Source organism: Egretta garzetta, unplaced genomic scaffold, assembly GCF_000687185.1.
Source record: "Egretta garzetta isolate BGI_Z169 unplaced genomic scaffold, ASM68718v1 scaffold545, whole genome shotgun sequence".
Classification (NCBI taxonomy): domain Eukaryota; kingdom Metazoa; phylum Chordata; class Aves; order Pelecaniformes; family Ardeidae; genus Egretta; species Egretta garzetta.
In genome coordinates, this window is record NW_009259733.1 from 333,633 (window position 1) to 360,749 (window position 27,117).

The 27,117-nt window shown below is 39.8% G+C and overlaps 1 protein-coding gene across 1 annotated transcript in view; it reads left to right on the plus strand.

Annotated features, from left to right (window-relative positions):
* The window catches only part of ANOS1 (anosmin 1), a 126,836-nt gene that overhangs the window by 60,268 nt on the left and 39,451 nt on the right, over nt 1-27,117 (plus strand). Inside the window, exons 3-6 of the mRNA XM_009639485.2 lie at nt 3,192-3,254; nt 9,764-9,986; nt 15,525-15,709; nt 22,723-22,852. Of these exons, the coding sequence (XP_009637780.1) occupies nt 3,192-3,254; nt 9,764-9,986; nt 15,525-15,709; nt 22,723-22,852 (601 nt within the window). The remainder of the gene's footprint in view (nt 1-3,191; nt 3,255-9,763; nt 9,987-15,524; nt 15,710-22,722; nt 22,853-27,117) is intronic.

Genomic DNA, 27,117 nt, shown 5'->3' on the forward strand with positions numbered 1-27,117 from the left:
CGATGTGTTTACCTGCTGGGTGGGAATAGTTTTCTCATGGGTGTTTTAGGTATTTCCTTGAAACTCCTCTTATTGGTGAGAAATGCTGTATGCTTTCCTTTCAGACATCGAGGCTGAGCTAAACACCAGTGAAATAACTCCTGTTGGTCTGGGGGAGCTTTGGGTCAGGCCTTTGCCGAGTTATGCTGAAATTATCAGAAAATTTTAAATGTATGCTTTTTTTTAATTGTCTGAAGGCTTGGATTTAAGAAAACAGATGTCATTGCCACTAGTTCTGACTCACATTTTCTGGATTTTAATTTTTATTATGCACGGAACAATACCTGTTAGAAAACCTTCAGTTGCTGTTGATGTAAGGCCTGATTCTGCTTTTTCTTGAGAGAATTTTCAACTTGGTGCTTGCCTTGTCTAGGTGGACTAAAAATGGGGGAGATCCATAGTGGAGGGAGAAATGTTTTACTACAGTACTGTGCAGAGCGCTGCAAAATGTATGTTCTTCAGTGGGCTCATCCTGATACACGTTCATAGCAAAGCATGCCAAAGATGAGAAAAAACCTCAACCATTTCTAGATAAAAGGTACAGCTCAGAGTTACACATGTAAATGGGATGAGAAGGTTTAACAGAACCAGGCAGGCTAAAGTTTGAGGACAGAGGGTTTATTGGGAAGCTGAGTTGTCTGGGAAAAGACAAATTTATGTACACAGTAGCCCTTCTTCAGAGCTAGCATGTATATAACACATTGGATCTGGAACACATTTCCTTCTCCATATAAAAAGCATCAGGAGAGACTTCATGGGGGAAAAAAGGTCTCTCTCTACCTGAGATTATTGCCATTTAGAGGATAAAGCTCACCAGACAGTGGGGTGGATCTCAAGATCTCAGCTGATTTACAGTTTAAGTCAAAGACTCAAAGGCAAAACCTGGTTCTAAGCTTCCAGCTTTTTCAGCTTCCCAATTTAGGGGAACCTCACAACAGAGTAGCTAAGAGGATAAATGCACAAACCCCAATGTTCGTGAGGTCTTCTTGTCTTTGTTATTGCAACCTTAATAGCTACCTTTTTAGAAGGACAGTCCCAAACTCTTCCAGTGCATAGTTACTGGCAACCTTTCTGTCTGCTAGCAGTTTTTCTCCAACCTACACAATGGTACAGCTCCACTAAAGTTGGGCAGTCAGCTTCTGCAGCAGTCCATGGTGCGAGACTAAGCCCACAGCTCTGAGGACTCCTCATACAGCAGAGGTAGGAAGATGTTTTTGCTTACGTATAGGTAAGAGCATGTACTCTAATCATAGTCTGTAAAGCTTATGATGGAGGCCTTATGTCTTGCTACATCGTCTGTTTTCCTTGGAGTATTCTGAGGGCAGTCAGATTGCAGGATACTGCTCAAGCCTGGTTCATTTTGCCCATCTTTCCTTTGAAGTGTCTGAGTTGAGATGCCCATTGTCTCTGCCTGTCCTGATGGCAGGAGATGCTGGGGCTCAGCTGAAAGTGGCCTGGGCTGTCCTGAGTGATTTTTAAGACAGAGCAGCAGCCAGACAAGGCATCAAGTGCTGGAGCCTACTGCAATATATTGCAGGTAAGGACATCCTGGTACAAATGCCTTGAACAAACCCTCCAAAGCGTACAGCATCATCATTTCCTTCTAGGAGCCCCAATTGTTTTGCTCCAGAGCCTGCAAGGAAGGTGGTCCAGTCAGCATGAACTTGGTCCTAGTTGTCATCTCAAGACTGTGGATGTGCTGCTTTAGATACGCTCTGTGAGGCTGTGCAGCATTGAAGCGAGAATTCAGAGAAGGCAAGGATATGGAAATCCTGACAGCGTTGGGGATCACTGACAAAGTCCCAGTGTGGTCAGATGTTGCCCATTTTGTCTTTATACCATTTATACCTCTGTAATCTGGGACTAAATCCATCAGACATTTAGGAGAGCTCTGAAATTGACATGACAGTGGCATTGGGCTCAAATGTGCGGTAACTATCCCACAGGAGGAACAACACTCTGGAATTAATTAAACTTACTGACTTCAGTCATGTATCCTTCTAATTAAGCACATTGTGAATTCTGACAAGCTAGAAATTGAGTCTAAAATACCAAACTATATATAGAGAAAATGTTTGGGTGCTATTTTTCATTCCTGAAATACGTAAGCTCTGTGACTAACAGTTTTATTATATTTTTCAGGCTTTGTTACTAGTAAGAAAAATGCTTAACTTTTAAAATACTATTTTTTTTAGTACATTGATGATACAGGTGGACAGCTGAGATGCAGCCTATATGTATTCATGCTTGGTTTTGAATAGCATAAATGTATATGGATCCAATCTAATACTATGTATAAGAGAAAAACATTATATAAATACTAAATTGCATATCAAAGGCCTTTCTTTTTGGTTCAATAAGTATCTTTCCACTATTGCCAGAAGGACTAGGTGTTACTAACTCCTAACAATGCCAGTATTTTCTGAGATCTAACAAAGGAAGAGAAAAAGTTTCTGGATGTGAGTCTCAATTTATGTTTCAGCTGCAGTAAATGCTCTTAGTCGTGTGATTTTTCTTAATACTCTGCTGTGAAGCTTGACTGGTTTGCAGAGTTTGAATCTCAACTCTCTATATAACCATTGCAGTAGAGGTTGAAGGTGAAGCAATGATAATATGGTACTTGAAATAAAGTGGTTTTGCTAGCAGACCAGTGAACATTGTCTGTTTATCCAGGAACAGTGGTTAGGCCTCTGCTGAGTTTACTCCATAGCTTGATGAAATAATTTCTCGCTTCAGAAGGCAATGTGCTCATCTGATCTTTAGGCTAGTCAGCAAGAAGAAGATTTAAGTTTCTATAGTTTAGAGTAGTGCTTTTGACATTGTCTCTGTGATCCAGTGACACAGTGTTAAATGGTATTAGGACCTAGATACAATAAGACAGAAAATAGGATGGCACGTAAACAAGTGAGGCAATTGCCTTGTACAGTAAGAAATACTGAAAATATTTCTTGTAATCTAACCATGGCTTGGCATGACCTTGCTCTGACACCATGACTCAATGACACAATCTTATCCTCAGGAGAAGTGGATTTTTAAAGCCTATTATTAACTTCCTGTGGGCCAAACAAACAACTGGAGAAGAAATGGGGTCATTTGTGGTTGTTTTATTTCTTTCTCTTCCTGACACTTCTCTGTCTCCTGATTCTTCCTAGTGCCTGGAGCCCTGCAAAGAGTCCTGGGACCTGAAGAAAAACCATTGCCAAAGCTTTTGTGAGGTATGTCAGCCCAAGGGCACTCTTTCTCACTTTGTTCTAGCTGTCTCTTTCATTTAAATTATTAGTTTCAGGGAGACCGCTAACAAACATGGGATTTTTACAGCACTCACCTTCATTTGAATGGATACATGTAACAATTTAGGGATAAGTTTGAGTTTAAAAAATTTTATTTTTTTTCTAACCAAATGATTTATCTCAACTTGAAGTTTTAAGACGTGATCTAGCCACTCTTACATAGGTCCTCTCAGATGGTGCTGTTAAATCCCTCCTGTAAGATGCTATTTCTACCACATGCCCTTCTATCGTTTCTGGCTATGTGTAAGGAAGAGTATCTTTGTTTAAAAGATAAAATGTCTTTATGTGAAAATCCTTGTCCAGGGTAGCTAGAAAAGATGGGCCTCCTGTATGTGAAAGTCACTCTGATTTCTAAAAGAATACCTCTCCAGGAGTAACTGGATTGTGGACTCCCAATTCAGAAGACTACTATCAAAACACATAAGTATTCAGGAACAAGTCTTTGGTAAACTAATGAATCATGTTTCAGGATAACCTTGTAAATAAGCAAACCTAGATCAGTTAAACTAGTACAAATCATAGAATCACAGAATCACAGAATCATAGAATGCTTTGGGTTGGAAGGGACCTTTAAAGGCCATCTAGCCCAACCTTCCTGCAGTGAGCAGGGACATCTTTAAGTGGATCAGGTTGCTCGGAGTCCCACCCAACCTGACCTTGAATGTTTCCAAGGATGGGGCCTCCACCACCTCCCTGGGCAACCCCTTCCAGTGTTTCACCACCCTCATTGTAAAAAATTGCCTCCTTATATCCAGTCTAAATCTACCCTGTTTTAGTTTAGAACCATTACCCCTTGTTCTGTCACAGCAGGCCTTGCTAAAAAGGTTGTCCCCGTCTTTCCTATAGGCCCCCTTTAAGTACTGAAAGGCTGCAACAAGGTCTCCTCAGAGCCTTCTCTTCTCCAGGCTGAACAACCCCAACTCTTTCAGACTTCCTTCACAGGAGAGGTGCTTCAGCCCCTGAATCATTTTTGTGGCCCTCCTATGGACCCACTCCAACAGTTCCATGTCCTTCTTGTGCTGAGGACTCCAGGTTTTACTGGATTTAAAACATGGCTCTGCTGAGTTGGTAGAAGTCAGCTGTTACAGTTCTTAAGTGTTTTTTTTAATACAAAATCAAGGCATCAAGTGCTGGAGCCTACTGCAATATATTGCAGGTAAAGACATCCTGGTAGAAATGCCTTGAACAAACCCTCCAAAGCGTACAGCATCATCTTGGTATTTCCTTCTAGGAGCCCCAATTGTTTTGCTCCAGAGCCTGCAAGGAAGGTGGTCCAGTCAGCATGAACTTGGTCCTAGTTGTCATCTCAAGACTGTGGATGTGCTGCTTTAGATACGCTCTGTGAGGCTGTGCAGCATTGAAGCGAGAATTCAGAGAAGGCAAGGATATGGAAATCCTGACAGCATTGGGGATCACTGACAAAGTCCCAGTGTGGTCAGATGTTGCCCATTTTGTCTTTATACCATTTATACCTCTGTAATCTGGGACTAAATCCATCAGACATTTAGGAGAGCTCTGAAATTGACATGACAGTGGCATTGGGCTCAAATGTGCGGTAACTATCCCACAGGAGGAACAACACTCTGGAATTAATTAAACTTACTGACTTCAGTCATGTATCCTTCTAATTAAGCACATTGTGAATTCTGACAAGCTAGAAATTGAGTCTAAAATACCAAACTATATATAGAGAAAATGTTTGGGTGCTATTTTTCATTCCTGAAATACGTAAGCTCTGTGACTAACAGTTTTATTATATTTTTCAGGCTTTGTTACTAGTAAGAAAAATGCTTAACTTTTAAAATACTAATTTTTTTAGTACATTGATGATACAGGTGGACAGCTGAGATGCAGCCTATATGTATTCATGCTTGGTTTTGAATAGCATAAATGTATATGGATCCAATCTAATACTATGTATAAGAGAAAAACATTATATAAATACTAAATTGCATATCAAAGGCCTTTCTTTTTGGTTCAATAAGTATCTTTCCACTATTGCCAGAAGGACTAGGTGTTACTAACTCCTAACAATGCCAGTATTTTCTGAGATCTAACAAAGGAAGAGAAAAAGTTTCTGGATGTGAGTCTCAATTTATGTTTCAGCTGCAGTAAATGCTCTTAGTCGTGTGATTTTTCTTAATACTCTGCTGTGAAGCTTGACTGGTTTGCAGAGTTTGAATCTCAACTCTCTATATAACCATTGCAGTAGAGGTTGAAGGTGAAGCAATGATAATATGGTACTTGAAATAAAGTGGTTTTGCTAGCAGACCAGTGAACATTGTCTGTTTATCCAGGAACAGTGGTTAGGCCTCTGCTGAGTTTACTCCATAGCTTGATGAAATAATTTCTCGCTTCAGAAGGCAATGTGCTCATCTGATCTTTAGGCTAGTCAGCAAGAAGAAGATTTAAGTTTCTATAGTTTAGAGTAGTGCTTTTGACATTGTCTCTGTGATCCAGTGACACAGTGTTAAATGGTATTAGGACCTAGATACAATAAGACAGAAAATAGGATGGCACGTAAACAAGTGAGGCAATTGCCTTGTACAGTAAGAAATACTGAAAATATTTCTTGTAATCTAACCATGGCTTGGCATGACCTTGCTCTGACACCATGACTCAATGACACAATCTTATCCTCAGGAGAAGTGGATTTTTAAAGCCTATTATTAACTTCCTGTGGGCCAAACAAACAACTGGAGAAGAAATGGGGTCATTTGTGGTTGTTTTATTTCTTTCTCTTCCTGACACTTCTCTGTCTCCTGATTCTTCCTAGTGCCTGGAGCCCTGCAAAGAGTCCTGGGACCTGAAGAAAAACCATTGCCAAAGCTTTTGTGAGGTATGTCAGCCCAAGGGCACTCTTTCTCACTTTGTTCTAGCTGTCTCTTTCATTTAAATTATTAGTTTCAGGGAGACCGCTAACAAACATGGGATTTTTACAGCACTCACCTTCATTTGAATGGATACATGTAACAATTTAGGGATAAGTTTGAGTTTAAAAAATTTTATTTTTTTTCTAACCAAATGATTTATCTCAACTTGAAGTTTTAAGACGTGATCTAGCCACTCTTACATAGGTCCTCTCAGATGGTGCTGTTAAATCCCTCCTGTAAGATGCTATTTCTACCACATGCCCTTCTATCGTTTCTGGCTATGTGTAAGGAAGAGTATCTTTGTTTAAAAGATAAAATGTCTTTATGTGAAAATCCTTGTCCAGGGTAGCTAGAAAAGATGGGCCTCCTGTATGTGAAAGTCACTCTGATTTCTAAAAGAATACCTCTCCAGGAGTAACTGGATTGTGGACTCCCAATTCAGAAGACTACTATCAAAACACATAAGTATTCAGGAACAAGTCTTTGGTAAACTAATGAATCATGTTTCAGGATAACCTTGTAAATAAGCAAACCTAGATCAGTTAAACTAGTACAAATCATAGAATCACAGAATCACAGAATCATAGAATGCTTTGGGTTGGAAGGGACCTTTAAAGGCCATCTAGCCCAACCTTCCTGCAGTGAGCAGGGACATCTTTAACTGGATCGGGTTGCTCGGAGTTCCACCCAACCTGACCTTGAATGTTTCCAAGGATGGGGCCTCCACCACCTCCCTGGGCAACCCCTTCCAGTGTTTCACCCCCCTCATTGTAAAAAATTGCTTCCTTATATCCAGTCTAAATCTACCCTGTTTTAGTTTAGAACCATTACCCCTTGTTCTGTCACAGCAGGCCTTGCTAAAAAGGTTGTCCCCGTCTTTCCTATAGGCCCCCTTTAAGTACTGAAAGGCTGCAACAAGGTCTCCTCAGAGCCTTCTCTTCTCCAGGCTGAACAACCCCAACTCTTTCAGACTTCCTTCACAGGAGAGGTGCTTCAGCCCCTGAATCATTTTTGTGGCCCTCCTATGGACCCACTCCAACAGTTCCATGTCCTTCTTGTGCTGAGGACTCCAGGTTTTACTGGATTTAAAACATGGCTCTGCTGAGTTGGTAGAAGTCAGCTGTTACAGTTCTTAAGTGTTTTTTTTAATACAAAATGGAAATATCTCAATAGAAACTTGCTTTATTATGACTAAATCAATTTAAAGATATAACTTTATTCAAGCCTGTGAAAGTGCATGTTTATGAAGATTTTCAGATTTTCTTATAAAAAAATAGAAGTGACCTTAACTGCTATGTTGATCTCACTGATATACTGATTTGACTCCTCCCTCATCACAGGCCACTCTTTTTATGGTTCAAGAGCATGTGTTATGTTTAAATTATTTTAAGCATCATGAAGATGATTTGGAAAATCTGTAATTTCAACTAAAAAAAAATTAGGTCCAGCTATGTGTAAATAAGGATTATTGGATTACTGATCTATGTAGTTACATTAGAAGACAAAGTAAAAATTTCTCATTAAAACCAATCCTTATAAGAGTTTAACCCGGCTTACTTGCTGCTTCCTCATATACAAAACTCTATGGTAGTGAAATAAAGCAGTTTTAGTGGATCTAATTTATGTCATTCTCGTATATCACTTCTCACTCAGGCTGTATGTTTCCAGATATGGGTGAAAATACGTATAAAATTGGTTTAAAAGGAAAACATTTGTAGAACACTGTTCTATTGTAGTTAAAAACAGTGAGCATCCCTCTTTGATTAGTGCTTTGTGGTTGAAGCTAAATTTAGAACTTCAAAGGCCTGTAATGAAGAGCAGCGCATTTAGCAGCTAACTGAAAAATGAGCTGTGAAATAGGGTGAGGAGGAGAAGCCTTGAGGACGTATTATGCCTCAGGGAGCTATAAAGTTTTTAATTAAGTAGCTGCAAATTTGTGATGTTTTAGGATTTGAAATTAGCTTCACACACACACAAAAGCACAGGACCACTTTCCTTTCTCTCAGACTCAAGTATGCTCCATCAACATTGTTTGATTGAATCAAATGAGGCTGTTTTCCTTTGAGAATGTTTTCAATCTTTTTGTATTTTGTAAAAAATCTGAAAGCAACAATTTAGCTTTGTGTTTCTCAAGGTCCCTGCTTGGTTTGTTACTTCTTACCTACCAACTGAGTGCACTAATGTTAAAGGAACCTTTTGTGTGAAGGAGAAAAGGAGACAGTTTACCTGACTCCTTTTCTTTTCCCCCCCATAAAATTAGTTTCCTGCTGGTTTAGCTTCTTAACTGGCTAACCATGGGATCAGGTGCATTCCACTGGGGGGAACAGCAGGCACGTGTATCCAGGGATCTCTGGGGTCAGTAAGAGATACAAGGACTGCTCATTTTGGCAGCCTTAGGCTGGTTAAGCAGTAACACCCAAATGCATCCTTAAAAGCGTGATTTGAAAATTCTGAACTGTTCTGTAGGACAAGATGGGAGAGGTAAAGTAGTGACACATTCTTGGACCACAGTGACTTTAGAGAATAAACTGACACATAGTCTGTGAAACACCTGGGCCTCCATAATACTGAACTCTTTCTCATTTTGCCAGAAATGTAGAGCTAGTAGAAATAAGAAAGTAAAACATTTGAAGATGGAAGGAAGTTGCAAAAGTTACATGAATAGATGGATGGAGAGTGGGTTATAATTCCCGTGCATGTTTAGGAATCTGTAAGTCAGATCTGTCAGAGTGGAGGTTTTGGTTGCTCTGAGATAGATAACCCCATTTACAGGGGTTGCCCATCTAGAATTCCACCAATCACTCGGAGGGAATCATTTCAGCTGTTTTTGCACCAAACCAAATAAACCACCAGATAAAAGCGCAGATGCAATCCCCATGCTATAAAATGTCTATGCATTGAAGCAACCTCTCATATATCTAGGACTTGATTTGCCAAAGCAGCAGCATTTACTTTGATCTTTAATCAAGATGTTGAAGGCTTATTTTAGTCTGTATTTTCTGCTGATCATTTTATCAGTAGTTTAGTTCCAGTTCCATGAAGAGTTATACAATATGCTGGGAAGAACATAAAGATGCTGCAAAATCTTCTCTTAGCTGACTCAGTTCAATCAGTATAATGAAACAAGTTTTCACTTATTTATCTAGAGTGGCATTACATCAGATATTGTGGCTAAAGTGTTATGAAGTACAAAGGGAGGAATGTGGGGTAGTCCAAAAAAAAGACTGTCTGACCATTGCTTCCCCTTTGTTTTGGGAATGTTTTTAATCTGTCATTGAGCAACTTTGTAGCCAGCCAATGTGAGGAAAACAAGGGAAAGCTGGCAGATATAAACAACTTTATTCCATTAAAGATGGTGGTCTTACTTGAGGGAATTCATCATTCTGTACTTGGAATGCTTGTTTAGAAGTGGCTTGAATATATAAATCTTCAGAGATAGTCTTGCAAAGGCTGAAAATCTGATCTTTCCTTTAGGAGGTCTTGGAAAATGTACAACATTTTTTCTTTATTTTTTTTTGTTCCTGTTGAAAACTTTATGCAATTCTTTTGTTTTCCCTTTAGCCTCTTTTCCCCAAGAAGAATTATGAATGCCTAACTAGCTGTGAATTCCTTAAGTACATCCTGTCTGTGAAGCAAGGGGACTGCCCAGCACCTGAGAAGGCCAGTGGTTTTGCAGCTGCCTGTGTTGAAAGCTGTGAAGCTGATAGTGAATGTTCCGGAGTGAAGAAATGCTGTTCCAATGGATGCGGTCATACGTGCCAAGTGCCAAAAAATCTGTACAAAGGTAGAGATTATTAATATGTACTCATACTGGGCTAATAACTTCAGGCCACAACAAAGGCTCCTAGAAAACCGCGACTTACATTTCATAGGAGTTTGTATGGGTGGGAAGAAGAAGGAGAGGTGCCTGTAGAGATCTGGCTGGACACTGAAAGTGTGGAAAGCCAGAGAAAAATGTTGCTCAAGTCTCTGAATTTTTTTCCCCTTGGGAAGCCCACGTCTAGAAATCTGTGGAATGTAAACATGTGGCTATTATGAATCATCTTAAGCAGAACAAACTTGCCAGTTTAGGTGAAATCTCACTTAATTTGATGCAGGTGAGAGGGAATGCAGCAGGAAAATATTTAATGATCAAGTCCTATTAATCACTAATAACATTTATGTTTATAAGGCAAGCAGGTAGGCCTACCAAATAGGAAGTGTGAGGTAATCTGGGAAAAGAACAAATCAGTGCAGTATATTTGGCACTGGTGTTTTAAATGACCTAAGAACAAAAAAGTGAAAGAATATAATATCGACATATATATTAATTCGTTATTTAAACTAAGGCAATCTTATTCAAATTTTTTTTAATTGATTTGAGTCCTGAGAGTCTGTGAAAAAAGGTTTTCCTTGACATGCGTCAGCAAGAACACATAGACTAAGAAATTATTTGCTTAGACAAACTCCAGATTTTAATTTGTGGGATTTAGAAAAAGCTTTATACATGGAAATATTCTGAAAATGTGCTCCTAATGCAGAACATTGAGCATTTATGAAAGGCATTTTCATCTTCCAGAGTCGGAATGTTTCGTTAGAAATCCATTCTCTTTATTTCACTGATAAAAAATAAATAGTAATCAGTAATTCTTCTGATAGCATGAGCCTAATCAGCAGAACTATGACCTAAGCACCAGGCTAAGGTCTGAATCCAGACTTATTTCCATCTGTAGATGGAAAAATGGTAAAATATGTGAAGGAGATGGTGATTTTATTTTTAAGTTCATTGCCTTAACTGAAATGTTGATGCATCTTTTTGAATGTCCCTACTGATGAGGATGTATGTCAGAAATAATGTGGTTTGACTTTTGAATCCTGTCTTTGACTGTACAGGATGGGCCATCAGGAAGCACTGTCTTATTTACTTACATAAATGGAGCAAATTTGATCTAGAAGTCATAGAGGTTGAGTAAGCATAAAACTGATGAAGATAGTACTCAAAACTATTTTGAACAGCAAGCAATGCTGTGATCCAGATTTCCAGTGCAGGAGGGAAACTCTCTTGCTCCCGAGACACTTCAGAGCAGCCCCTTTAAAACCATAAGCAATTAATACACTCTTTAATGAATGCACAGCATCTTTCAAAAGTTAAGATTATTAAAATGGATCACTTAGTTATTTCTTTCTTCTTCTTGAGACAAATGACCAGAGTGATAAACTGGCATTCGTATTGTATATGTAATGATTTACATGATCAGACTCCATACCACAACTACAAAGCGTTCCAGTAAATGTAACAGCTGGAAAACGTAAAAACAAAACAGACAAGCAAACAAACAAATGAAATAATACCACATGCTTTTGGGGAGGACACAGGATATGACAGGATATGATACATTGTGTAACTGCACACTGGAAAGTCTAATGCTGTTCGGCCTAATTATATATGAACAGAACTAACCTCTAACATCTTATCACCTATCTGCAGGAGGTGCTTGCTTGTAAGACCACATATGTCTTACAGAGGAAGGGCAAGCCCAATACTGTACTGCCTTCCCAGCTGATGAATCCAGCTAATTAGCCTCTTCAACCTGTCTTTCTGCAACAAAGGACAAACAGAAGCGGAACAGGCTTGCTATTCATTTCCTCCAGGGGTAAATGACCTCCGTGTCACTAAGAAAGAGCAAACTCTGCAAGCATAACTAAGATCTAGTGAATAAGTTTAGTACTTAACTCATCATTTTGACAGCACTCACAGCTAGAAAATGAACTCAGTTTGAATCTAAAAGTCTACAGAAGTTAGAATCATAGAATCATAAAATAGTTTGGATTGTGAGGGACCTTTAGAGGCCATCTAGTCCAGCCTCCCTGCAGTGAGCAGGGATATCTTCAACTGGATCAGTTTGCTCAGAGAACCGTCCAACCTGGCCTTGAATGTTTCCAGGGATGGGGCATCTACCACTTCTCTGGGCAAACCCATTCCAGTGTTTCACCACCCTCATTGTAAAAACTTACTTCCTTCTACCTAGTCTAAATCTACCCTCTTCTACTTTAAAACCAATACCCCTTGTCCTATTGCAACAGGCCCTGCTAAAAAGTTTGTCCCCATCTTTCTTATAAGCCCCCTTTAAGTACTAAAAAGCCACAATAAGCCCCCCCCCTCAGCCTTCTCTTCTCCAGGCTGAATACCCCAACTTTCTCAGACTTCCTTCATAGGAGAGTTGTTCCATCCCTCTGGTCATTTTCATGGTCCTCCTCTGGACCCACTCCAACAGGTCCATGTCTTTCCTGTGCTGAGGACTCCAGAGCTGGAGATGGGGTCTCACCAGAGTGGAACAGAGAGACAGAATCACCTCCCTTGACCTACTGGCCATCTTTTTTTTATGCAGCCTAGGATAGGGTTGGCCTTCTGGACTGTGAGCGCACGTTGGTGGCTCATGTCCAGCTTTTCATCCACCAGGATCCCCAAGTCCTTCTCGGCAGGGCTGCTCTCAATCTCTTCATCCTCCAGCATGTATTGATACTGGGGGTTGCCCTGACCTAGGTGCAGGACCTTGCACTTGGCCTTGTTGAACCACATGAGGTTCACATGGGCCCACTTCTCAAGCATGTCTCAGTCCCTCTGGATGGCATCCCATCCCTCAGGTGTTTCAACTGCACCATTCAGCTTGGTGTCATCTGCAAACTTGCTGAGGGTGCTGAGGGTGAGCATCCCACTGCTTATGCCATTGATGAAGATACTTAACAGCACTGGTCCCAGTATAGACCTCTGAGGGACACCACTCGTCACTGATCTCCATCTGGACATTGAGCTGTTGAACACTATCCTCTGGATTCGACCATCCAACCAATTAATCATCCACCGAACAGTGCACCCATCAAATCAATCCATATTTCTCCAGTCTAGAGAGAAGGATGTTGTGGGGGACCATGTCTCAGGCCTTACAGAAGTACAGATAGATGACACAGAGATCCACTGATACAGTCACTCCTTCATAGAAGGCCACTAGGTTGGTCAGGTAGGACTTGACCGTGGTGAATACACGCTGGCTGTCTCGAATTGCCCCCCTGTCCTCCAGTTTTAAAGGTGCGCATCTCTGAGTCTTTGAACAACTGTGCTAACAATTGTACTGACACCATGAGTGTACCCTTTACTGTCCAAAACCCTTCCATGGAAACTTTTTGAATTCCTGGGGAACCCACATTTAAGATACAGATTCTAATGATGGACCAGTGTGCATTTATTTTTCATGGCATGGCGATGCATATGCCATCTGAAAGGCACCTAAAGAAACATTTTTCCTGGGCTCTGGTATTGCACACATATAGCAATCAGTGATTTGAATTCTGCAGTTAAGCACTGCAGACTTCAGAGGACTAATTTGTTCCAGCACGATGAAAGGGCTGACCATTTACATAATAAAAAGCACATTGAAGAGTGATTGGATCTACACATCTGGATATGAAATTGATGGTGCAGAAGTATTTCAAAATGCACTTGTGCTGTGCTCTTCTTGTTTGTGCTGCTGCGCTCCATCTGCACGCAATTACGTAACAGCAGAGAGGCTGAGATACTTGCAATCAAGTGAATCCAACTGCCCCTAATGCAAAGCAGATGGAAGTTTTCTTAACATGCAAATTGTAGGATTATTGTACATCATAATTAAAGAAGGCTTTTCAAATGTGGAAATCTGAACTGACATGTTCTGTGATGTTCGTTATATTAGGCTAAGGCTGCTGGCTGTTGAAGGATATTGAGGGTTTAAACTGCTGTGATAACCAGATTTAAGTATTGGATTTTCCTCAGGTTGATTTTAGGCTTCTTCAAGGGCTACAGTATCAATTTTTATTTACTTATAGCTAATTGTATAATCAGATTTAGGAGAAGAACTCTTAAAATATAAAAGCAATTTGTTCACCTAAGGAAATTTTGGTACTCAGTCATCTGTGGCAGTCTGAGTAGGAAATAATTTATCGAACCAACACGTAGAGCTGGACTTATGGGGACACCCACTGAAATGACAAAATAACTAAAGTGCACAGGATAACTTGCGAAGAAGGTTTATATGTCAGCTTACATATCTTTTTTGTGACATATTCTGAAGGGAAAAGATGCTGCACACTCAAATATATGAGTTCTCATCTGTCTAGAGACATATATCTAACATTTGATTTGTTGATTTAATCAGAAGATGCCAAATTTGAAGAGTTGTTTTTTCCTTCAAGCTACTGCAGATGTTTTCAAAAGGGTGATATTTCCAGCAGTAGAAACAACAGAAATAACTGTCTTCCAGTGTCACTATGTAATGAGAAATTACTGTAAAATCTTAGAAAGACATCTTTGTCTCTGGAACGTAACAATTGAACAATATACATTAGATATAACATATCTATTGCAAGATGCCTTGGAATTACCTTTCCTAGATCTTTAGGGAAGAGGGGGGAGTGACACATCAGACAATACAGCTGCATGTGAGTTGGTAAGATCAGGCTGCCATGGAGAAGGCAAACAGCTTTCTTAAGTATATCAGACCAGTGTAAGATGTGTGAAATAATCCTGCTTCTTGAGTTGACACTGGTAAGTGCTTAGGCGCAGTCTATGTCCAGTTTTAGGTTTGACCCTGGGGAAGAGCTTTGGGCCAATGGGAGAGTTTCCAGAGAGAACTGCAAGTATGATCAGAGGTCTAGAAACACTGATTTAAAAGGAAAATTGAGTGCATTGTGGTTATTAGACTGAAGAAGAAAACATTCAGAGGCATGATAACAGTCTGGCAGTACATAAAAGGCTGCTCCATGGATGAAAGAAAGAATCTGTTCTCCATGATCCATGAACATCATGGACATGTATCAAGTTTAAGATGCAGTGGAGGAGACTAAGCAAGGTAGTAAGAAAGCTTTCTAATGGTTAAGGATAGAGAAGTAGTGGAATGATTACTATGTAGTGCTGTGGAAATTGTCATCAGATGTGTTTAAGGAGAATTTAGGTGAAAAGCTGAACAACAGGTACAGCTGATTCTGCTTGGGATCAAAGGGATCTTTCTCCAGGTTATCAAAGCATCTTTGGAAAGTGTTTTCTATGAGATCATTTTTTCTTACAGATCCTTAGTTTTTAAATGAAATAAATAATTTTGAAGATTTTTTAAAAACAAGTTTTACTGTTAGCAGAGAGAGGCCAGTTGTGAGCACTTCTGAAACTCCCATGCTCATCATCCCATGTTCCCCCCTTTTTTCCTGATCAATGCTCTCCTTTTTTTTTTATTTTTTTATACAGCTTCATCTACATATGGTTCAATTGCATCTTGTAAATTACTCACATATTTTTGTGTGCGTGTTCCTATTACAGGTGTTCCACTGAAGCCCCGGAAAGAATTAAAATTCATAGAACTTCAGTCTGGAGACCTGGAGGTGAAGTGGTCTTCAAAATTCAATATTTCCATTGAGCCTGTGATATATGTTGTTCAGAGGAGGTGGAATCAAGGAATCCATCCAAGCGAGGATGATGCTACTAACTGGCAAACTGTGGCACAGGTCAGTTCTTTGTCAAGCGATATGGATCCCTAGCTTCCAGACCATGATCTAAAGGTCCTTGTCAGATCGGAGAAGAGTTAGATCACTTACAGGTGGGGAGGCTCATGCAGAGGGATCCCTTTAGAGGGTCTCTCTCTAGGTCATGACAGAGCTGCAAACAGAATCCCGATCTCCAAGGCATTACCTCACTGCTCAGTGACCTGTTTTCTAGATTTACTCAGGAGAAATTAACTTCAGTGTTTTCACTTCCAGTTTCTCAGTTATAGAAGCATCAGATGCTTTTGGTAAGTATTGAAAATTACTTCATTAAAAATGTGTAAGTATATCAGTAAAGAAGTAAATAGTGGTTTTGTTGTCCCCAAAAGAAAAAATACTCAGAGGTTTATGTTTTCAAAATGAGTTTATTTTTGGGTTTGCTTTCTAAAGATAAAAATCCATAGAATTAGCTAGAGGCTTGATTTTCGTGAAGCCAGTGAGTGGCACTTTCTTGTAAGCACATACTTATGATCTATTGAGATGGGAATTCCAAAGTAAAAGCCACAAATCTCTTGAAAAAGGTAGAATTAGATACTGAATCCGTTGAAGAAAGCACATAAGAGACATAATCCTTTTGAGGTCAGTGGTACTCAGTGCAGTCTCCATGGCATGGCTTGGGTCTTATAAAAAAGAAATAAAACTGGTGAAAAGGCTATTTTTTTTTAAATAAAACAAAGAGTAAAAAAAAGACTAAAACCCTTATTCTTTGTCAAGTTGTTCTTTTCAGGTGTTATCCTCCCAATTCAGAGATGACGATGATGTCATGCTCTTATCACTCAGTGCAATCCAGACTGAAAATATAAGATTCATAAGCAAATGTTTCTTAATGAGAAGCAGCCAACAGAGCATAAATTTTCACTTGGTTCCTTCCCAGTTTCAATATGTTTTTTAACATGCTGACAGTCCACCTGGATGGCAGAGTTCCAATCGTTTATCCTAACTCTTCACCCTCATCCCTGCTGACAAGAAAAGTAAAATGTTGATTTTGAAAAGACCTGCAAAATGTCATTATAGATGGGAAAAAAAGGAAGGAAAGAATAAATAGAACCATTCACACAATAAGGAGTTTAAATTCTGTGGCAATCTGCGTTCATTCTCACTTCAGATTGTGTAGGAAAAAGCTATCTTAAAATAATGACAAGCTCGTGAAACTGAACACTCAGAAGTGAAGTTCTTAGCTTCAAGGTGGTACTACAGGGGGCCTGTCACTACGTTAGAGTCTTGCTCAGAAAAAGTCACCTGCAGCAGAGCCTGGCATGAAACCCTGCTTGTGCAAGCCCAAGGCAATGTGCACACCTCCAAACCTGATAAAGTTGCAGTGACTTATTTATTATCTCTCAGCTGAGGTGCAGGTCTTCAGTCTGTGTTCTCCATACTCAGGGAAGAACCTCCTGCTACTAGGAAAATACCATGTAGCAAAAATGAGCCAGCTCTGAATTACTCCTCACTGTTATTGTGCCATGTATATGCGCTAGACTGTGAAAGCCCAACTCTTCTGCAAAGGTAGCACACTGCTGTGCTTTTTCTCATCCCAGAAAGAGACCTCATGCACGTTTCTGGAGGCATGCACTATATATGCACGAACATCTGCCTTCTTGCAGTAGATGTACAGCAGTGTTTCAGAAATGGGTTCCTGTGCAAGAGTGATAAGAATCCTGACAGCTGCCTTTCCTGGGGGTCTGTTACACGCGGGCAGAAGGGGCTGAGTTAATCTCTGTGGCAGGGGAAGCCTCCTCCAACTGACATCTTCCTGAGAACTTCGCTGTCCCTTCTGCATCCACAAGAGACGCGTGTTTGATTGTGTCGGACCCCACTGGGGATGTCAGTTCAGAACAAGCATCAGGATGCCTGACTGGCTTTGTGAACTGTGTATACCTTATGGGACATACAGGCTGGGGACCCTTGAGGGGTGCTAGTAATCAGAATTTCTGTCTTTATAGAGTAATGTACCTCCGTGGTTTTGTAGTTTCAGACATCCCACCAGGCAGTCAAATTTGCTAAGTGTGGCTGCATGCAATAGAATTTGTTTTGCAATATCAGCAAGATGGATATCCAGTTTGACTAAAGTGACTGTGCGCACAGCCTCTGGGCTTTTCCTGTCTGTATAACTGAGATTTTTTCTTGTATGATTCCAGAACATTGGGCTATGAGATCTTCATTATAGGCAAAGGCTACGAAGAGCTCAGCCATTTGGCTGAGAACTCCTGGGGCCTCTCAGTCCAGGGGAGATGATACTGGCTCTTTCATTACTCTGTGACTTAAGCTAGAGAGCATGTAAAAAGCAGTCAAAGATCAAAAGGCTGTGGATGAGGATCTGAATTTCTCTATGCCTATGCCCATGTGTAGTGTAATTATGCAAAGTTATTGTTTGTATCTTATAAGAAATTTCACAATATTTTATCAGAGTTCCTCATCCAATATTCTATTTTTATTATCTGTCCAAGAAGAAATGGGATTATAATTTTCAATTACTTTAAGTTGTTTACTTTTTAAAAAACCTTGCTGTTTTCTATTGCCTTTATATGAGCTAATTTGCAAGTAATTTCTCATGCCTCATAAATTTTTACTTGGTATTGAAAAAATAATTTTGAAAAATTTTGTTTCCTTTGTATTGTATTGTGTCATCAGGTCCGTTTTGATATATTCTTTTTAAGGAGGAAGGCTCAATCTATTAATACATTATTTATTTAACTCTCCAAAGTTAAAGAAAGCAAAGAGATTGAAAAAAATCTTATTTCTCACTTCAGGAAGAAGGGATCTTGTTAACTTTAGTTTTTTGGGAAAACTTGATGTAACTAACCATTTGACTAATTTCCATTGGTTAATATAAAAACATGGGGAACTAAGATACTAGTTAGCCCAGTTAGCTGTGATGTCCTAAGTGGTTATGCCAAGTTTCTTACATTACTGTTTTTTAAGGTTTAACCAGCTGAGCAGGACCTGCTGCGCTATCCCACGAGAATACTGTGTATCTTGTGAACAAACTTACAATTCTATTTGGTGCTAATAATTTCTAAAAGTAATAGTATTACTGTTTACATTGGAAACTTAGGTAGTTAATCATATTAAATTAATTAATGAAGTTAATTCAAGTATGCCAGGTCAGTTACTTTCAGACAGAACACATATCTTTGTTATGTGAATGGATGTCAAGTGTGTGTGTGTGTATATATACATATATACACACACACATCTATATATGTGTACATATGGGCAGACAATAATGAAGTTTACTTATTAATTTATTCCTTTTTTAAAACAAATAAGGAGCTGTATTTACTGCTAGCTTGACTGTGACAAACCTTAGTGCTTCACCTTGGAGTTGTCTAAACTCTGTGGACGACCGATCTTTTTAAAAATATATAGTTTCTGGAACACCTGAAGTTCTGACTCTGAGGGTCACAAAAAGTTTCTCAGCTCTTGCCAGTGAGAAATCCCCACTGAAGCTAACCACCAGTCCTGTACAGTAAAGGTTTATTTCTCCATCTCTCAGGAGAGGGCTTGCTTTGGTAAGCATTCTTAGAGAGTGCCCGCCTCATGCAATCACTCGAAATAAGAGAGGTCTTCTGTCCTTTGATAGAGTACTGGATGCAGCACTGTAAGGTTTCTTCTGTATCAGAGGAAACATAAACTCAGCTCTTCTGATACCCTAGATGGCATCCCTTCACTCTCTGAACCTCAAATTCTTTTATCACCATGTGTTGTTTCAAAAGAAGGTTTAGAGCTATGAACTCAGCAGGGTAGGGCTGTCCTCTCCTATTTCCATTAAACCTTTGCACTACAGAAAGGAATCCAGGTTTGGCAGTGTGAAAGAAAAGAAGTGAACACAGTGAAACATTCCACTCCGTATACCATTCAGTGGGCTTACATTAATAAAAGATAGATATTGAAAGGACTCTGAATATTACGATCTCAGTTCCAAACTTATTTAAGTAGTGAGAACTAACTGAAGCAATTAAACAAAAAAAATCAATTACCAGTAAGGTGGTATAAGATATCTCAGCAGTATTTAGGTCTTTCTTGAAATTTGTTAAATCTATGTAAAGGTTAATTAGAGGTTCCAAAGTAGTTTATACCTGTAATGCAGGAGTTACACCTATTGCATGCCACTGAGTTTAACAGGAGCTTTGTCAGCAAAATGAAAGTAATAGGCCCAAGGCATGTTCATATATTAAAATAATTTTGGTGTTATGGATTGACAGATTATTTGATCTTACAGTATTTTACGGTTGCTACGGAAGACTGACACAACTGAAATCCTTTCTTCTAATCAGTCCTAGCAGAATAACTGAGCTGATGCAAGTGACAAACAAGATTCCTTAGCTGAGGAATTTGGGGTCAAGTCTATTCAGATTATGCTTGCCTTGTAACTAAATTCAGCAAATCTGCTTTTAAAAACCCACAGTGTTATATGTAACTAGTTAATTACGATTAGATATTAATCCTGATCCTGATCTCAGTTGCAGGAGTCACCTGAATACCTCCTTGGGTTTTTTTTTCTGTTAATATAGTGACAGTTTATTTTACTCTAGTTCACTGTTGTGTCTTACCTGTAAGTTCTTTAGTATGTGGGCCTGCATGCTGGAAAAAACTAGTGCATTTGAGTGCTCCATAAAATGAAAATTATAGTAAAAGTGGGTTTGGGTAGGCTCTTTTTTCCTTAGGGAAGCCCCTTCATTGGGCGAGACAATTCACTCTACAGATAAAGTAAAAGCTAAAAAAAGGAAAGAAGATGTGGCAGACAATGAAAGCATTGGAACTATCAACCCTGCTTAAGCTAAAAAGACAAATGCAGGAGTCTGAATGGAGAAAGACTCTGAGTAGCAGCAATATGTGAAGGGCTCAAAGTCTGCGTATGATGGTTTGACCTTGGCTGGATGCTGGGTGCCAAGAAGCCGCTCTATCGCTCCCCTCTTCAGCAGTACAGGTGGGGAGGAAATGAGATGGAAAAGAAAAAAAAAAACAAAAAACAACTCATGGGTCAAGATAACGGCAGTTTAATAAAAAGCTAAATCAAAAGCTGTGCATGGTAGCAAAAGGAAAACAAGATTTTGTTCTCCCAGCCAATTCCTGGGAAGCAGGGCTTCAGTATGCATAGCTGTTGCTCTGGAAGACAAATCATTGTAAAAAACAAATGCCCCCTGGTCCTCCTCCTTTCCCTTAGTTTTTACATCTGAGCTGACATCATATGGTATGGAATATCCCTTTGGTCAGTTTGGGTCAGGTGTCTTGGCTACATCCCCTCCCAAGATCTTGCCCCCTCCCAGCCCACTGGTGGTGGTGGGGGGGAATGTTGGAGACACCGGCGTGGTGCTGTGCAAGCACTGCTCAGCAGTAGCCAAAACACGAGTGTGTTATCAACACCTTTCTACATACCAATAGAAAGCACAGCACTATGAGGGCTGCTATGAGGAACATTAACTCCATCTCAGCCCGACCCAATACACTGCAACACTTACTTGTCTGAGCGCAGTCTACAGTGCAATTTAGAAAGGCTCTCTTTCCTTTACATGCACACGCAAACCAGATATCCACTTCCCTAAATTTTGCTTGTCACCAAATGAAGAGATTAAGTGTAGGATAACACCTACAAATTTTATTGGTCAGGGCTGAAAAAATACCATTTCTGGAGAGCTGAAGCAAATTCTGGCTATCTGAGTTAGGTCAGCAGTTGCTACTTTTTTACACAGATCGGAAAAAGCAAAACGCAGAAATGATGCTGTGCCTTCTGGGGGAAGTTCTTGGCATCACTGCAAGTAACATCGAATCCTATACAAGGAAGGACAATTTTTGAAGTTATAGAAAACAGAGCATGTGAAAATAATTTGATGTCACTACATTTTTAATGATCTTGTGTGTTTGGTCAGTAATGTTAATCAGTAATGATTGTATCGTATATTTAGACATATACAGGACATTTGGTTCAGGTTCATGCGTTACTTTGATTAAAGAATTAAATTAAAATGCAATAAACATGACATCCTAAAATAAATTAGAAACCGGATAATTGAGAGGTAATTGCAAAAGTAAAATCCTCAACAAGTGGATGAATTTCTGATGAGTTCTACAAAAATCTTCTGTACTTGTCAGTGATTCAGGGGTTACCAGGAGGCTGTGTTCAGGTCTGATATTTGTACCTTAGGAAAAATAAGAAACAGTGCAGAACATAGCTCTTTAAAAGTTTAAAGGGAAAACAAAAAGGTAGAGGAAAGCAGGGCTGAGAATAAGAGCACGTAAAGCACCTCCTACTGAAAGGGTTCAGAGTGCATCTGTGCTTATTCCATATTTCAGCGGTTGAGGCACTCCCCACAGAAAGTGGAAATTGAACTCATGACACTAGCAGTCTCAGTGGGTGTTGTTGGAGAAAAAGGTCATCTCCTATGACCTGAGAAAGGTCTGCAGGGAAGAGTTAAGGCTGTGAGTGTCTTTTTGACATAAGTGCCAAAGATCTGAAGAAGGCTTACATTCATTACCTGAGGGTTTCCCGTTTCCTATGAACCAGAAAAGGCAGCTTCTCACAGCACTGGATTTCATGAAACCATTCTGCACCCCTAATTCTCTGAGCATTGACAATTGGAGAAATGAGACCTGTGACCTGGGGCAGTGAGTTCCCTGAAACATCAATACCTGAACGGCTAGGCCCTGTACACTGGTGAAGGTTGTGATAACTGGAAAAATAATTTTGTGAATTTAACACTTCACCAGTTTTCTAAAGGTTACTTTTTTTCCAGAAGAGACCTGCAATGCGCTGTAAAATTGGGTGGTTATATGATTTTGTTCCCATCTGTAAATGCTTTGCAGTGCAGACTGATGCTCAGAGGCAGGTGAGGTGGTCGCACACAGCCTGCTGACACTGGTGCGTAATAAAGAAGAGTGTCCCCTACCCTTCAGTCTGACTAACTGGTGTTGCACGGGAGATGGTAGCACAACTGGCTACATCAGAACGATAAGCGTAACTGTGACATTTTCCCCACCAGACTACGGATGAGCGGGTTCGGCTGCCGGACATCCGAGCGAGCAGGTGGTACCAGTTCCGCGTGGCAGCTGTGAACGTGCACGGGACGAGAGGCTTCACGGCACCCAGCAAGCACTTCCGATCCTCGAAAGGTTGGTTTTCATTCGCTGTGTCTGGTGCTCACCTTCCACTCACTCACACATGGAGCACAACCTGATCTGCCTCCTTTCGTTGCAGAAGGCTTTAACAGGTGGGGTTTTGGGTTGTTTTGCCACCAGCTTTAGAAATGGTGTGAAATTTGTTTGAAGTCGGCAAAGGAATTAAAGGTTAAAGATGTCATTATTCTTTTATCAGTAAGGGGTCTCAAGAATAAACCTCCTTTTAAACATTTTCCACACAGTTGGCATCAAACAACATGACCCTGACCATGAAACATGAAGGAACTGGGGTTTCAGTGTCTTATTCTGAGAGGTTTCCCTATTTTTCTTTTAAGTTATGAGAAATATGTTGCTGCCATATGTTTAGCAGAGCGTTGAAATATTTTGTTGCCTGTATCTAAATAATTGCAGCAGCATTGTTTTGATGGAACTGCAGGCTCTCCTAATATAACTTTCCCCTTGCCAGCACTAATCTTAAGGGCTTGAGAATAAAAAGGGTATAAATGCCAAGTAGCATGTTTCTGTTCGTTAGAAAGGCATGCCGGACAATCCACAAAGTATTGTAGGAATTTTTGTTGCCATTTCTGCTTTTGCAAGGGTTTAGGTAATAAAATAACTTTGAAAATTATTTCTGTACCAGTAAATGGTACTTGGGCAATGGGGGAGATGGAAACGGATGTCCCACCCTGCGAAGCTGCTGGTATTGTCCCTGGTGTGCCTTTGACCCACACGAAGCAGAATTTTCCCGGATGACTCTCAGGCATAATATAGGAATTAGCACAGGCCAGAAACTATTCCCGACAGACATATGGTCTGGATGTGGTCACCCTCTCTTAAAGGCAGTCGATAGTGTGGGGATAGCCAAACCGTACTAGTTGACGTTACTGCCAAAGAATGAGGTCTATCACTCTTTGCTCTACTAGTAGAGGTAGTTTCTAATAGAAGGACTTGTCTTTGTTTTAGTAGTGACAGAATCTTTACACTGGTATAACATATACTTTGAGGAATGCATTTCCTCCTCTTTCTGCAGATTGAATTATCTTGCAGTACAGGCAGTTGCCACCTATGGGTTCCCGTGCTAGCTTTTAGCTTGCTGTTTGGCCATAGTCATTCCTAGAGAAAAATCTTATTGTAGGTGCAGTTATGGAGGCATGCAAGTACTTTTACTGATATGGATGCTTTAATTACTTACTGAATAAGTAGATATTAGACTCAATAGTTTTTTGGTGCTATAAACACATTTGTGGTAGGAAGGTTGGCCAGCATAGCTATCCCATTACTGCTGTGACTACAAACCTTTTCAAGTATAAAAGAAGTATTATTTTAAGAATTCATGATATTTAAGTAGCACATCATTTCAGTCACATCAGAAATACAGTTCCTTCAAGCTGTGTTGAGCTTATAGCAAGGACTCAGCAGCAGCAGTAGCTTCTCTTTGCTTTTCTTCGTGAGCAGCACTTCAGCAGATACAGCACTGTGTTGCTGAATCTGGAACCAACTTTCTTTTAAACTCAGATCATTGTCCGTTGTTTTACTGTGTTTGTAAAGGTTTTCCAACTATTCTGCTTGGAACCACTATAACTGCAATTACATAAAGGTATATCATGATATCACTGAGGTTTTGGCTTGAGTGTGACATTTTCAGACAGGACTTGTATTACTTTCCAAAAAATTAATCTCCTACTGAGTGTGCTAGCCATGGGAGTATATTGTTCAAAATACCTACATTGGTAATGAATCTAAGAACATCCATAGTAAGTCATACCGAAGGTCTCTTTAGCCCAGTGTCTGACCCCAGCCAAAAGTGGGTTTTTGGAGAACAGCCTAAGAGCAGGATAAGCACATGGGGCTATTTCTTCAGAATCGCCTCCCAGCTGGCAGTGATTTGTGTTTCAGGAGCTTGTGGTTTTGAAATGATTACATGTTAGATACCAAAGTCCTCTTTTTCTGTGGTCTCTGCAGCTACCCCTGAAGCACTTGCTCTCCCTAAGTGCTGCTCACGGTGGTCTGGTGGAGGTGGGGAGCACTTGCAGGACTTTGTGACAAGGACAGCAGGAGCCAGTAACCGCCGCACAGTCTTACCTAATAAGCTGAAATAACGGTATCTTCATAGTGGCAGGAAGTATGTAGCCAGCATTGTTCAAAAGGCTTCTGTAACCCTCAAAATAACAAATTTCAAATCTAAACTCCAGCCCTTGGCAGAGAATCGTGAATTGCCAAACAAACAGCAAGGAGTTCAGTTAGCTATCAGCTTTGTAGCCAAAATCATCCTATTCTGGCAGCTCATTTGACTATTTTAGAGGCTTTGGTATTGTGCATGGTTATTACAAAGATACCACGTTCACCAGGTGAAATGTGTAGAAGTGCTAGGTGACACAGATGAAGACGCTGCTGGGTGGTGATTGTCGGGAATGATACTGGGATGCTTCAGTCCGTATCTCTTAGCCCCCATGTCTCTGAGGAGACAGTCATAGCAGTAACAGTTATAGTGTCATATAGACATTTAATTACTACTTTGGAGCTCAGTGGGAAGTGGTGGCCCCTGCCTGGCAGAGAGGCAAGAAACTGCTGCTCAGATGTGCCTAGCTAAATTTTGAGTGCCAGCATCTACTGGCCCCTGCTGAGCTCCTACAGGCACATTTAACCTCCAGTTTGGAAAAGGAAAGCGGACTTTGGCACATCACCTTTAGAAGGTTGCTGACTCTCTGTGCTACGTTTGTGTGAAGTGCAGACAGAAATTCACTTTAGTTCTTGTACTGTTTCAATTCACCCTGTTGTGCCAAGACCGAGAGAAGATTATTATCTTCGTCAGACTTAACAGAAGTTTTCTTCAAAATGAAACCCTTTGATCAGGAAACATGACAGCAATTCCTAAGACAGTTTCTCACACAAGATACTGAACTTTTACCAATTGCTCATAAGTTAAAACGAATAGCAAATTATTTGGGTTTGTTTTTTCTTTGAAGGAGGACAAACGTGATATATAATCTGAATCTAGGGAGAAGTATGGCACCACAAAGTCTCTGTCACTAAATATTTTAAGCTGTTAAAAAGAACATTCAAAAACATTGGTGCTGTAATTACTTGGAGAGAGACTTTTTGTTTGGTTACCACAATACTGTTTTATACTATTTCGTGTCTTTTGCAAATGCAAAAAATATGATCTCTAAGTAGACATGGCAAAGTAAGGTTTTGTTTTATTCAAAATAATATTAAGTCTTCTGAGGTATGTCATTTCCATTAACTTTTCTATCACTAAATAAAGCTTCTTATTATCCAAATTAGTTTAATTTCCCAGTCATGAAAAACATAAAAACAGGAAAACAGGAGTATTTCACTGAGCATTCCAGCTTACCATTCTCCATCTAGCTGTGTTTTTGAGGTTTTATCTACTGCAGCTTTTGATTATACTGTAAACATTTGAGGTGAAGGCTGTTTTACGCTGCCTCATGTGTTCATGTATGGCATTAATTTGTAAATAATAAATAATCATGGAATTATTATATATACAAGAAATTATGAAATATTCAGAGCTTAAGCAGAGAGTATTTCTTTATGCTTTTTATTTCTATTTAACAAAGGAAATGAAGGATTTGCATGTGCTTGCCTGGTACGGCCCTTCGCAGGGAATGAAGTGACACTTCATTTTGCCAAAATGCAATTCCAGAATTACAAGAAACACAGATTAGACTGTACCTATCTGTTTGGAGCAGAGAGGCTAGAAGATGAAGTGAATACTGCACATAGGAGAGTGGGTTCTTTCCTAGAAACTCTGCACATGGGTTTTCAGATTGATACTTGTCAGCTAAAATTCATCAAAACTTTCTGCTATTTTGACAGTGATTTCCTCTTCCCTTTTCAGGGTTTTTAAATTGCATGTGCTTTCCTTTTAATCTTACACTGAGTGGCAACAATTTGCAATAACAGCCATAAATAAAGCTAACAAATGCCTGGCAGAACATTTTTGATCCCCAAAGGTACAAATATATTTCTCTTCAAATTTTGACTGGCTCTCTCCAAGCTGCTTCATTTTCTCTGGAAGCAAGAGGGGACTGTCCCTACAACCCATAAATGAGTCTCCTTGGATTAAAAGCTACCTGTTCTTTTCTCCCATTAAGCAGGCACCGAATAGCCTAATCCAACTGTTCAGGAGCTGTTTGCCACTATTAATACAGCTTTTAATTTGTTGCATTTGGGTAAGAGTTTTTTAGGCTATTTTTTTCTAGCTTTTTATGATTTATGATGAGAATGAACTCTCA